Raw genomic sequence first — 14,747 nt, 5'->3', positions numbered from 1 at the left:
ATCTTTCCAGGGCCGAATTGATCGACAAGGCCTTTTTTCACTTTCTTATTCCAAAGGTGTTTTTCCTTCTGCTTGGAAAATTGCTCATATCCAGCCAGTTCCTAAAAAGGGTGACAAATCCCTCCTATCCAATTATCGTCCCATTGCAATTACTTCTACTCTTTCTAAAGTAATGGAGAAATCAATTAACCGCCAAATCTTACACTACCTAGAAACCTTCCGTCTGATCAACAATCGCCAGTATGGATTCCGTCAGTGTCGATCCACTGGTGATGTTCTGGCTTATACAAAGGGTACTAGGAAAGTTTTGCATATGACGCAACAATGAATCACAGGAAGCTGCTTGTTGCTGCATGTTGGGACATGTTCATACGTGCATAGTAGCTGCCGCGCCAAGTCGATGGGCTCAGTTATTCATTAGTAGTGAGAGTGTAAAGTGCTTGCAATGGCATCGTGGTCACGAAATGAGATAAGGACAGTTTTGCGGTATAATTTCGTGTGTGGTTTAACCATAGACCAGTGCTTAGAAGAAATGACTCTTGCACTAGATGATGATTGTCCACATCGTACAACGATGTTCAGGTGATATAGAGAATTCCAAAGGGGAAATTTTACTCTGAAGGATTCTGAGTGGCCGGGAAGGCCACGAACGTCAGTTACGGAGGAAAATGTTACTGCTGTGAGGAAAATGCTTGACGAAAACAGGCGAGTGACCTACCAACAGATAGAGGATACTTTGGGCCTAAATGCACCAGCAATTTGTTCGATTCTGCAAGATAATTTGCACGTGAAGAAACTTTGTTCTCTCTAGGTGCCGCATCAACTGACTGAAGAGCAGATGACACGGCGTGTGACTTGGTGCCGGGGGATGTTAAAAAAAGTTTGATAAGGGACAATTTCGGTATGTGAACAACATCGTGACAGGTGACAAGACTTGGCTGTACTATTACGATCTGCCGACCAAGGCTCAAAACAAAGTTTGGGTCTTTGATGATGACGACACACCCGTAAATGTCAGAAAATCCCGATCTGTAAAGAAGAAAATGATAGCTGTATTTTTCAAATTGAGTGGAATTGTGGAACGTGTCGTTTTGGACACGCAGAAGACAGTCACAGCTAAGTGGTATACTGAACAATGCCTGCCTAAAGTCATTGGATCTATCAAGAACCTGCGGCCAGAGTCAAGAATGGACACCTGGTACCTCCATCACGATAATGCTCCAGCTAACTGCGCCAAAGCCTGCACCTAATATTTGACCACGACAGGACTGAAACTTCTCGAGCACCCTCCCTACAGCCCAGACCTTGCTCCCTGCGACTTTGCACTGTTCCTGCATGTGAAAATGAAGCTAAAAGGGAGGCGGTTTTCCAGTGATGAGGACCTTCTACGGGCTTGGGACAACGAGTGTGCTTTACTCCCTATTGAAACTGGTTGAACTGGCAGAACTGGTTTAAAGATTGGTTTCGGAGAATGGAAAGGTGTATTAAATGTAGAGGAAATTACTTTGAAAAAATTAAATAAACAAAGCTGTATTGCAAAGCTTTCCTAGTACCCTTTGTATTACCCATTTATGGACTAACTCAATGGAAAGGTTCGGTGAAATACAAGTAGTTTCTCTGGACATCTCAAAGGCTTTCGATCGTGTTTGGCATAAAGGTCTTCTAAACAAGCTTCCATCTTATGGTTTGCAACCATTTTTAGTAATTGGTTATTCAGTTTTCTCTCTGATCGCTCACTGAGGGTGGTGGTGGTAGATGGCTCTCTGTCTTCAAACTTTTCCTCTAATGCCGGTGTCCCCCAAGGTTCAGTTCTTTCCCCCACTCTTTTCCTCTTATATATTAATGACCTTCTTCCATTGACTGGAAAATCCTATCCATAGTTTTGCCGATGATAGCACGTTGCATTCCACTTTTCATTTTGAGAAACCTTGCCCTGTTCAATCAGCTTCAACTTCTCGAATATCTGCTACCAATTCCCTAAATGCCGATCTTCAGGTAATTCTCCAGTGGGGCAAAGACAATTTAGTTGATTTCAACCCTTCTAAAACTCAGTCTTGTCTTATATCTCGCAAAAAGGATTCTTCTGCTCCTATGCTTATCTTTAGTGACACTCCCATTTCTAGGCAAAATAATATATCTCTTTTGGGGATTACCCTGACTTCTAATCTTTCTGGGCACAACCACATTACAAATATTGCTTCCTCTGCATCTAAAAAACTTGGTTTTCTCTTTTGCTCTCGGCGTTAGCTTCCTCTGCATCTAAAAAACTTGGTTTTCTCTTTTGCTCTCGGCGTTAGCTTCCTCTGCATCTAAAAAACTTGGTTTTCTCTTTTGCTCTCGGCGTTACTTTTCTTCCAAACAGCTGCTCGCTCTGTATAAATCGCAAATCCGCCCTGCCATGGAATATTGTTCCCACATCTGGGGTGGTGCCCCCAAAAACTCTCTCGCTCAGGCTTCTTGATTCCCTTCAGAAGAGGGCAGTTAGGTTAATTAATGATTCATTGCTAACAGAGTCTCTCCACTCGCTGTCTCATAGACGTACTGTTTCTGCTGCATGCCTCTTCTACAGATACTTCCATGGGCACTGTTCTTCTGAATTGTCTTCTATAATTCCCACTCTCTCTTTCAAGACAGTCTGAACACGTGCCGCCACCAGCCAATATCTATTTACTGTCAAACTTCAAACTCACAGAACCAACTTTTCATACTCCTCGTTTATTCATTCAACTGCCGTTTTCTGAACAACCTTCCTTCATACGTATTTCCTGAAAATTAGTCTACAGAAGTTCATGTCCAATGTTAACAAATATCTTTTTTCGTCTTCTCAACCTCCAACCCAAGCACGGTACTAAGTACTATAGGTTCTAATACCTCTCGTGTTTGAGGTTTACATAAATAAAAATAATAAATAAATTCGATTGATGGCGTGTGATGTTGGACAATTTCGTTGATTTTGAAGCTATTTTGCAGTTTTTTTTAAAACTGTTTTTGCATATTTCTAAAAAATGTCATGTGATAGAAACTTTTCATTGTCATATTTATAATCAGCACATACAAATTAACAAAAAAAACGCTTATTTTCATCCATGTTAGCAAAACCTTGTTGATCAGTGTTGTTTGTATTTTACTCTTTCCTTTTCTTTTTTTTTGATGGTGCAGTATAAGCCTTAGGCTTCAGGACTAATAATAATAAAAAAAAAAAAAAAAAACTAGGATAAATGAGAAGTAGTAAGGATTAGGGGAGAAGAGTAAGGCAGCATACTACCCTGCATAATCTCTGGAGAGGTAGATTTGATCTTTGCCAGACTCCTGATTATTAGATTTAAAAACTAGGTCAAATGAGAGGTAGTAGTGATGAATGAGGCAAGGAATCATCTTGCATAACCACTGGTTTAACATATGTTATACTCTCTGAACTAAGGATTAGTCGTGTCAAAAATTAATTTTTCACAAAGGACAGAAGTGGGCCAGAGATGGAGTCCTGAAGAAGACAAATTGAGGAAATGGAGTTAATGTCATCAAATGCAGCTGAGACATCAAAGTGTACCAGGTTAACTGGGCACTGTCATTTATTGCTTTAGTTGTGAGAAAAGTGGCAGCAGTTAAGTTAGACTTAGAAACATCTTACCATAATGAATTTAGTCAGAATTGGAGGATAAAATTTGCAAAGTAAGTTCCTTGCCAAAGAAGGTTTTTTGGTGCAACTTGAGTAATGTAGAGATCAGTCGCCAGTCATCGAGTAGCACAGGAATCTTTTTAACAAGACAAAATGAATGTTCCTTCCGTTCGTCTTCCATTATTTGGAAAAAATTATTTTCTCCATTTTCCAAAGAAGTATTGCTATTCAGTGCATTTATTAAATGTAAAGAAAATTAAAACTAACTGAAAAGCAGTAGCTATTTCAGCATCATACCTACATATCAACGATATGTGGGTATGATGCTGAATTTAATGGAAGTGCATTGTGGCTAATTTTTTAATGGAAGTGCATCGTGGCTAATTATCTGATATTAGCAAAGCCTTTTGTTCATCCAGAAATTCACAATTTTGTGTCCTGAGTAATGTATGTCCTCTATGCCATCTTAGTCAGTATGGTACATCACCAACTGTTACTCATTTGAAGGGGGTCTGGGTTTGATACCCCATGTTCAAATGAAATAATTTTTTTAGGCCTCTTTAATTAGGACTGTAGGCTGCTTCTTACTGATGGAGAGAGCAGGATTTTCTCCCCTTGAGTTATTCCAGCTTTTTTTTTTTTTTTTTTTTTTTTTTTTTTTTTTTTTGTGTCACACAACATGCAAATCAGCCCATGAATATACATATATTTTATATTTAAAAAAAAAGGGGGGGGGGCTCTTATTAAGATTAGAGTCAGTCAGTCCTGTGCACAGTACTAAGTACAATAGGTTCTAATACCTTCTGTGTTTGGGATTTTCATTGTCACAGACATACTCTCAGATATGCCAGACAAGCTGTACTTGCTACCTGGGAGTCTAAAACGCTGATGGAACTGATATTCGGGTGACAGTCAACTCAAGTGGACAATATTTCGGCAAAGTCCGGATGGTCGGTCACAGCCAGATCCTCTACTTGCACATTCACAATCATGGGACTGTTAGTAATCCTGGGTATAACCTCCATGCTCAAGTACATGGTGAGTGACCACCCAGGTGAACAAATGTAAGTAGGGGGCGAGGTGTGGCACCCACACCACATGGAGGAATGCCACCCCTCTTTGTTACCAGGCAGTACTAGGTGGTAGTTGACTCTCATCAACCGGTGCAACACCACCACTTTGCTTATTGGAGGCTTGAAGTGGTGCAACCCATGTTTAGTCTCTTGAGCTAAGTTCCAGTCAACCCTTCCCTATCTCTTCCATCAGGCAGTATGATTGATGACTTTTGAGGTTATGATGAACATCGTGGCGAGATCCAATATTCCCTACATTTCAAGAGTACAGCTCTAAAACAGTGTTCGCAGGCCTGCTGCTAGTTGGTACACTAGTTAGTACAAGAATGCAAAATGGGATGACCTGCGAGATTTCTTTTCTTCTTTTACTTGGTCGGATTACTGTTTCAAAACTTCTGATGTCAACATTTGCTCAGATTGTGTCAGTGAAATTATTCTGGCAGGAATGGAATCCTTTATCCCACACTCCACTTTAAAATCTAGTCCTTTATCTAAACCTTGGTTTTCCAATAAATGTGCTAAGGCTGTTCAAGAGAAGAATGTTGCATATCGTAATTGCTTTTTTCTAATTCTTCAGTTTCATTTTCTGCCTACACCAAAGCTCGCAACAATTGTAAAGTAGTTATTAATCAGTCCAAACTAGAGTTTGAACAGACTAAGAGTAGAAAACTTTCTTCTTGCCCTAATGGTAGCTGAGCATTCTGGTCTCTAGCCAAAGCTATTGGCCGCAACTTTTGTCCATCTCTGCTCCCCCCTCTGTCCAAACCAGATGGTTCTGTTGTCACTTCAGCCAAGGATAAAGCTGACCTGCTAGCATCCCATTTTTCTTCCAACTCATGTATTAATGATCTTGGTAAAACACCTCCCACCATTTCCATCATGCTCCATTCAATGCCTCCTGTGGTCTTCCATCAAAAGGATGTCAGAAGGATTTTGACGAATCTTGATACTAAGAAAGCTGAATGTCCCAATGGTATTTCTCTACTTGTTCTCAAAACCTGTGCTCCTGAACTTACTCCTATTCTTTGCCGCCTTTTTTCGCTTTCTTATTCCAAAGGTGTTTTTCCTTCTGCTTGGAAATTTCCTCATATCCAGCCAGTTCCTGAAAAGGGTGACAAATCCCTCCCATCCAATTATCATCCCATTGCAATTACTTCTACTCTTTCTAAAGTAATAGAGAAATCAATTAACCACCAGCTCTTAACCTACCTAGCAACCTTTCGTCTGATCAATGATCGCCTGTATGGATTACGTCAGTGTCGATCCACTGGTGATATTCTGGCTTATTACCCATTTATGGACTAATTCCCTGGAAAGGTTCAGTGAAACACAAGTAGTTGCCCTTGACATCTCAAAGGCTTCCAATCATGTTTGGCATAAAAGTCTTCTAAACAAGCTTTCATCTTATTTAGATGGAAGCTTATATAGATTTACAATTACAACTGTTTTTTGTAATTGGTTATCCAGTTTTCTCTCTGATGACTCACTGAGGGTGATGGTAGATGGCTCTCTGTCTTCTAACTTCTCCACTAATGCTGATGGCCCCCAAGGTTCAGTTCTTTCCCCCACTCTTTTCCTCTTGTATATTAATGACCTTCTTCCATTGACTGGAAATCCTATCCATAGTTTTTCTGATGATAGCACATTGCATTCCACTTTCCATTTTGAAAAATCTTGCCCTGCTCAATCAGCTTCAACTTCTCGAAATCTGCTACCAATTCCTTAAATGCTGATCTTCAGGTAATTCTTCAGTGGGGCAAAGACAACTTAGATTTCAACCCTTCTAAAACTCAGTCTTGTCTTGTATCTTGCAAAAAGGATTCTTCTGCTTTGGTGACACTCTGATTTTTAAGCAAAATGATATATCTCTTTTGAGGATTTCCCTGACTTCTAATCTCTCTTGACACAAGCACATTACAAATATTGCTTCCTCTGCATCTAAAAAACTTGGTTTTCTCTTTTGCTGTCAACACTACTTTACTTTTCTTGCAAGCAGCTGCTCACTCTGTATAAATCGCAAATCCACCCTACCATGGAATATTGTTTCCACATCAGGGGTGGTGCCCCCAAAACCTCTCTCAGGCTTCTTGATTAAATTCAGAAGAGGGCAGTTAGGTTAATTATTGATACATCTCTAACAGAGTCTCTCCACTCGCTGTCTCATAGACGTGCTGTTTCTGCTGCATGCCTTTTCTACAGATACTTCCATAGGCACTGTTCTGCTGAATTGGCTTCTATGATTCCTTCTCTTTCTTTCAAAACAGTCTGAACACGTGCCGCCACCCACTAACATCTACTTGCTGCCCAACTTCAAACTCACAAACCAACTTTTCATCTTCCTCGTTTATTCATTCAACTACCGTTTCCTGGAACAACCTTCTTTCATACGTAATTTCTGAAAATTACAGTCTACAGAAGTTCAAGTCCAATGTCAACAAATATCTTCTTTCATCTTCTCAACCTCCAACCCAAGCACAATACTAAGTACTATAGGTTCTAATACCTCTCATGTTTGGGGTTTACATTAAAAAAAAACACTTTATTTTTCAAGTTATATACACGCAAATACTGTATCATATTCTACATTTATAGGTTTCACAATTATGATAACTGAAGTGAAAGCTGGATTAATTTTGCATGTGTGTGTATTATTTATGTTAAAAATGTTGGCAGTACAAAAATTTTTTTTTCATTTCAAGACTATATACGAGGAGTGGTACGAAAGTAATGCCTCCTATTTTTTTCCTCAGAAAATTTACTTCCTACAACTATGCCTTTTACATCAGTTAATCCTCAATCATTAATAAGCACACTGTTATTTTTCAAAGTCACCATTTTCTATGCACTTCTGCATCTCTGAGTTAGATGCTTCATTCCAATCCTGTAAAGGTCCTTACTTTTGCAATGGAGGGCTTCGCAAACACTGTGCGTTTGCTGGTCATCGCTCGCAAAATGCGTTTCCGGAGTGCATTCTTTAGTGGGCTGAAGAAGTGATAGTTGGAAGGTGCAAGATCTGGGCTATGAGAGGGGGTGAGGAAAAACAGTGCACCCCAGTTTTGCAATGACCTCCATCGTGCACAGACTTGTGTGTGGTCGTGCGTTGTCATAGAGCAGAAGAACCTCATTAAGGTTTTTGTCCAATTGAACTGTACAGATGCAAGTTTTCAACTTTTTCAACGTTTCCACATATCGTTCTGAGTTTATTATGGTACCACGCTCCAAGAAGTCCACAAGCAAAACCCCATCTTTGTCCCAAAACAGTGTTGCCATGACGTTACTGACAGAAGGCTGTCTTATGAACTTCTTCTTGCACTGTGAATTTTGCTGGTGCCACTCCATTGACTGTCTCTTCGTTTCAGGGTCATGATGGTGGACCCAGGTTTCATCACCTGTGACTATGCATGAAAGAAAAACTTCTCCTTCACTCTTGTAGCGCTGAAGAAGTTCCATGCAGATTACTTTCTAGGCTTTTTTGTGCTCATATGTCAGCATTTTTAGGACCCACTGGGCACAAACCTTGTTATATCCTATTTTCTTCATGATGGTTATCATAGCAGGTTTCCCTATACCGACTGCATCGCACAATTCGCGTGTTGTGATGTAGTGGTCCTCTTTAATCAATGCATTGATCTGGCTCTTGTTGTCTGATGTTACTGGCCGGCTGCTTCAGGGCTTGTCAACAATGTCACTCTCCTCCACCAGGTACTTTCAGGCCTTGATCGACATGCTCCCTGATCAAAGGATCATAATTGGGGCAGATGTAAGCTGCCGTTCCCCAGCCTGGCACAGTCTGACCCCAGACAGGAGAGGTACCAGAAATGAACAGATTTTAGAGGACTTTCTCTTGAACTCCCGGTTCACTATCCTAAACAGACCACACCAGATGCCTACATTTTGTAATACCCTGTGTTTTGTAATACCCTATTGATGTGTTGTCCACGGGAAACCTTGCAGGGTACGTTGAGGATTGGATCGTCAAAGACTCGTGGACGACTTCCGACCACAGGGTGATTACCTGCCAAATCAGAAGATCATTAAACAGGCTACTCATACCTAAACAAACACTAAATTGTTTCGCCATCCCCCGGGCGAACTGGGAAAGATTCTGAGAGGTCTTATTGCCCGCTGCGGCCCAACACCTGGAAACAACAAACCAGAATGGGGACCCAGATGAGAATCAAAAGAGGGTAACGGAAATAATACTTGCGGCAAGTGAAGCATCAATGAAGAGGAGAAATCCCAAACCAGGAGCAGTCCCATGGTGGACACACGAGATCCAGCAACTCAGAAGGGAGACCATGAGAAGAAAACTCTTTCAACGGGCAAGGCGCACATGGCCTGCTGCTGAGGTCCAGATACTGAAGGAGTGCTACAGAGAAGCAAGAAACAGATATACGGATGCGATAAACAAGAGCAAACAAAGAGCCTGGGAAAACTTGGCAGGCATAACAGGAAATAATGAGCCATGGGGATAGTCTATAGGATAATCACAAACAAACTCCACAGGGGAGCCAAACCAACACATGGTAACATTCAATCACAAATATTCCGGGCACTATTCTCCCGGAGACTGCCATGCCTGCTTCACCTGAACAGCATAGAATATGCTAAGAAAATGACATGTTCACGCTAGATGACATCAAATCCGCGGCAAATCATGTAAGAAATAATAAGTGCCCTGGCCTCGATTATCTCGAGCCGGAAATTATCAAAAAAGTAACAGACCTGACCCCCGAACTCTTCCTAAATCTGTTCAATAACTGTTTGGATCAAGGCATCTTCCCAAGAAACTGGAAGACTGCGGGACTGAAGCTGATCCCAAAAACACCCATGAAGCCTCCACAACAGCCAACCACCTACAGACCGATAGCTTTGCTATCGGTGATCAGGAAACTATTTGAGAGAATGCTATATGCCCGAATTGACACACATTACAAGAGTGCTGAACTGCACATATCTACCCAGTTTGGCTTTAAGCCCGAGTCTTCAACAGTAGAGGCACATCTGCTGCACGGTGTGGCCAGTTCCAACAGTAAATACTACCTAATCATCTCCATAGATTTTGCTGAGGCTTTCAACACAATTTGGTGGCCGAGTGTCCTGGCAAGACTAAGGCAGGCCAACCTTCCCTGCAACTTGTATCTCACTATAAAGTCTTATCTTACTGACAGGAGTATTAGTGTCGTGGCACCCTATGGTAGGGTAAACCGCCGTGTCTGCAGGGGTTGCCCCCAGGGTTCCGTCCTGGGGCCGCTCCTGTGGAACATTGTCTTAGATGAGTTCCTGGCCACGGACCTTGGTGACGTCCAAACCCAAGCTTTTGCCAATGACATTAGCATTAGTAGAGGCATATGATGCAAAAAAGCAAGCTTATGCTGCATCAGCCAAAAAGAAACCACTTCCATTTCACCCCTCCGTTCGTTCGAAATACCTGTCCAGCTGAGCCTTAAATTTATTTAGGCTATCAACTTCCATAACAAGGGATGGAAGTCTATGCCACCAACCAACTACCTGCTGGCTAAAGGCAAATTTCCACACATCCAACCTTCCCTGCAACTTGTATCTCACTATAAAGTCTTTCTGTCTTTCTCATCTGAATTTATGCCCTCTCAGGTGATTATTCTGAGCAAGAGGAAGAATCCCATCAGCATTGAGCATGCTCAAACCATTCAATGCTTTATACACCTCTATCAGATCACCTCACCGGTGCCTAGTCTCCAGACACTGTAATTTGCAAAACTTAAGTCTTTCTTTGTAAGAAAGTCTTGATCTCTTAATCTTAGACTTGATCTTGAAAATTGCTGCCAACAGTAGAGCACAGTTAGAGGTAAAAGCAAACCATGTCATCAAGATACTACAGGACTGGACCATCTTACACTTCCTAAAAATTTCACCGACTAAGACATCCTCAATCTTACTAAAAGGCTCCCTTGACCTATGCAGGCCGCCTCAAATAAAGGTGAACATCACCACAATTAAACTCCAAAGCCAGCTTAAGTACCTGGGGGTGATATTAGATTGTAATCTTTCCTTCAAGCAGCATCTCACACATCTAAGAACAAAGATAAAGAAGTACTCTGCACTGTTAGCCCGTATGGGCCGTCGTGACTGGGGACTTAAACGTCGCGTACTCTCCTTATATTATAAAACAACATTCCTACCAGCTATAACAGCTCTGCAGTTTGGTATCACAAGGCATCAACCACTGTAAATAGATGCATAATCGACTCAATCCATAGAACTATCCTGTTAACCTTTACCAGAGCCTGCAGTACCACTAGCACTGTTACCCGACAGGTCTTGGCCGGAGCCCTTCCCCTTGATCTGGACATCATATGCACTGGAATAGCCTATTATATAACCAAAGGAGTGCCTTGCACCCACCTAGACTACACAGTGGATAACAGTGCAACCCACAAGGCTGAAAAGAACAGGCTGCAGAAATACCTAAAACAAACCCGGCAATACTGCTGGACAAACACAGCAAAAGGGAATATCACCAAAAAGTTCATCCCGGATGTAGACAGAGTATATCCCATTCTCCCAACCTGGCTGCAACCCAGACTTTACACGACCTACCTCCTTACGGGTCATGGGGCTTTCAATGCAAAGCTTACAGCATTGGGAATAGTGGAGGACCCGTGTTGTACTTGCAGGGAACAAGAAAGCTGAGGGCACGTTATGTTTGAATGTGCCCAATACGAAGACCTTAGATGCAGACTAATAACTAGAGTTCACTATCTACCGAGGGATCTTGAGTTAAATCTACTAGATATGCAAGAGGAATATTTAGCCTTAACTGATTTTGCCCAGGGATTATTTACCAGGTGCCAAACACTAACCGCCATATACAGAAGGCCTTAATGGAATGAGACAAAACAAACCTGCAAATAGCAGCGAGACGACACAGAGGAGCCGACTATACAGACCTTGGATTGACTACAAAATGCACTGGAAAAAGACAAGTGACAATATATTGTCTAACCACAAGAGTCATGATTACCACCAATGGAAGCGAAAAACAACTTTAAATAGTCGTGACATCAGAACAAAGGGACACTGCCCCAAGACCTTGCACCATAGACCCACCACATAATGACAAAAGGTAGTGTAAGGACTAGCAAACATCACGGAAGGGATAAAACCCCATAATGACAGCCAGTAGACTTGATTATGACCCCAAGATAATGAACAGTAAATAGGACCCAGACCACATGCAGTCTTGAAGGATGACATCCCAGATTTAACCCCCTATTAGTGTCCCACCTAGATGAGACTCAATAGCCAGCTTTTTAGGGCCTGCAAACTGATGGAGACTACATACGGTGGCACTCTCCTGCGGGGACAGCCTATTGGCGACCTGCCTCTCCTCGCCTCCCCAATTTTCTCACTGTGGTGGGGCACGGGCATGCCTCACATACCTGCAGGGGCCATCTACTCTGTTGGCCCCTTATTTCCGATTTCTTCCCCCAGTCTTCATCCCCCCCCAAAAACTTTTGTCTTGCACAGCATTTATCCCTACATGTTAAAAGAGAACATCAAAATTCTTGCCCGAACCTATTTGGTTTTTAAAACTCACTTTCACCACACAGCCCCATGTCGCATACTATTAATACTAACTTGTTAAGTATCACTAATTCAAACTCGGGTTTTTTTTTTTTTTTTTTGTCCTAGCCACTGAAATCCCAAGAAAGTAAGTGGCAGGACCCGCCAGAGTACAAATATTGGTAACACCCAGCTGGCCTCCCCGTGGCAGGTATTGGTAACGTCAGTTCTCACTAGGGGCCCTGCGGCTAACAGGCCGGACGAAAAAATGGGCACAACAAACTACATAGTACATACCCCACACACTTTTAAATCTCTGGCTTGTCCGATACAGAGAACATACACAGAGATGGGAGAAATCCCAGGTGCAGTCAGACCCTGAGCATACCTAATAATATCACTCTTAAAGTGTCTTACCCAACGTCTAACTGTACTCACATCTACAATATTGTCACCATAAACATTTTTGAGATGCATATGGATTTTAATAGGCATTAGCATTAGTAGAGGCATATGATGCAAGAAAGCAAGCTTATTCAGCATCAGCCAAAAAAAAAAAAAAAAACACACCACTCCCATTTCACCCCTCCGTTCGTTCGAAATACCTGTCCAGTTGAGCCTTAAATTTGTTTAGGCTATCAACTTCAACAACAAATGATGGAAGTCGGTTCCACCAACCAACCACCCACTGGCCAAAGGCAAATTTCCGCACATCTATCCGACATCCGTCCTTCCTCAATTTGAATTTATGCCCTCTGAGGTGATTATTCTGAGCAAGAGGAAGAATCCCATTGGCATTGAGCATGCTCAAACCATTCAAAGCCTTATACATCTCTATCAGATCACCTCGCCGGTGCCTAGTCTCCAGACTCTGTAATTTGCAAAACTTAAGCCTTTCTTCGTAAGAGCAACCCTTTGTTCCATTCACTAATCTTGTTGCCCTTCTCTGTACCCCTTCCAGCAGCTCTACATCCTTCTTGAAATGAGGCTTCCAGACCTGTATACAGTACTCAAGATGTGGCCTAACCATTGCCTTATACAAGGGAATAATCACCTCCTTATCCCTGCTAGAAAAATTCCTGTATATCATTGACAAGACACCATGAGCTACTCTTGCAGCTCGTCTGCACTGCTCAGAGAACTTCATATCTGCCTGCACAATTACCCCCAGGTCCTTTTCATTCTCCCCCACTGTCAGTGTAGTACCGCAGAGTTGATACGTTGTTCTGGGGTTACTGTTTCCCATATGTAGTACTTTACATTTGTCAATGTTAAACTTCATTTGCCACCTCTCAGCCCATCTGTTCAACCTTTCTAGATCCTGTTGCAGCAGCATAGCGTCAGTAGTGTCCTTAACAACCCTGCTAACCTTTGTATCATCTGCAAACTTGGACATTAAACTTGATATACCATCATCAATATCATTCATAAACACCGAAAACAACAACGGACCCAACACTGAACCCTGAGGAACTCCACTAATAACATTAGTCCACGTTGAGCAGTGTCCATTGATTACCACTCTCTGTCTTCTGCCACTCAACCATCCCCTTATCCATAGCAACAATTTGCCTCCAATGCCACACTGCTCCAATTTGTGCAGCAGTCTTCCATGTGCAACAGTATCAAAAGCCTTTCTAAGGTCCAAATATATAATATCAAAGTTATTCCCTGCATCCAGTTCTTTTGTGACTACATCATAGTATCCAATCAAATTGGTCAGGCAAGACCTGCCCTTAACAAAACCATGCTGTGTCTGAGCTATAACTGAATTCTTGTCTAGATGATCCTGCAGTGCTTCTTTGACCAGTGCCTCCATTAATTTTCCTGGAACAGAAGTTAAACTAATTACTTCTTCCTTTGTAAGAAATGCAATCACCACTCTTTGCTTGATACACATGTCTGTAACGTCCACTATTTTGAACTGTCCATGTGTGCTGCACTCGTGAGATTGACCACAGCACCACTCAGTGACATGCAAAATGATTTACGGTGCCACATTTGAAAGCAAAAAATTAGGAGGCATAAGTTTGTAGTAGTCCTCATAATCTGGGAGGTGCAGAATATATTCACGCAAACATCTGGAAGTCACAAGTTTGATAACATAGCAAATATAATGATATTTTATAAAATAAATTTTATTAAAAAAAATCTTTTTTTAAATTATTTTTATAGGCATATATATTTTATTTATTTCTTTTTTAGATCGTCTAAGACATAGCTTTCCAAATCTGACCAAAGGATGTGGATTGGAGATTCCAAAAGGCAAATACTTAAGAGATACCAAGCGTCAAAACCCTATGCGTTTTCAAATGGGAACAAAACCTCGCAATTTGGAATCCAAGTTGCAGTATCCTTCACAGGTATTAATTTTATTTTATTTTTTATTTTTTCCCCCATAAAACCATTCCACATTTTCAGGGCTTTAGAAGCAGTCTTAAAAATAATAGGCAAACCTTACAGTAAGAAAATAGTATTAGCCTTTTGCTGAGAAGCTAATGAAATTTCGATAA

At 41.5% G+C, this 14,747-nt stretch overlaps 1 protein-coding gene across 3 annotated transcripts in view; it reads left to right on the top strand.

Annotated features, from left to right (window-relative positions):
• Positions 1–14,747, top strand: part of LOC150079783 (uncharacterized) — a 168,754-nt gene that overhangs the window by 116,192 nt on the left and 37,815 nt on the right. For all 3 annotated transcript variants that reach the window (XM_090382695.1, XM_090382694.1, XM_090382693.1), the window contains one exon: positions 14,440–14,597. In XM_090382695.1, coding sequence (XP_090238821.1) covers positions 14,440–14,597 — 158 coding nt within the window. The remainder of the gene's footprint in view (positions 1–14,439; positions 14,598–14,747) is intronic.

The sequence above is a fragment of the Mastigoproctus giganteus genome, chromosome 10 (genome assembly GCF_048544385.1).
Source record: "Mastigoproctus giganteus isolate SK-2022 chromosome 10, ASM4854438v1, whole genome shotgun sequence".
Taxonomy (NCBI): Eukaryota; Metazoa; Arthropoda; class Arachnida; order Uropygi; family Thelyphonidae; genus Mastigoproctus; species Mastigoproctus giganteus.
This window is presented reverse-complemented; position numbering and strand designations above follow the sequence as displayed.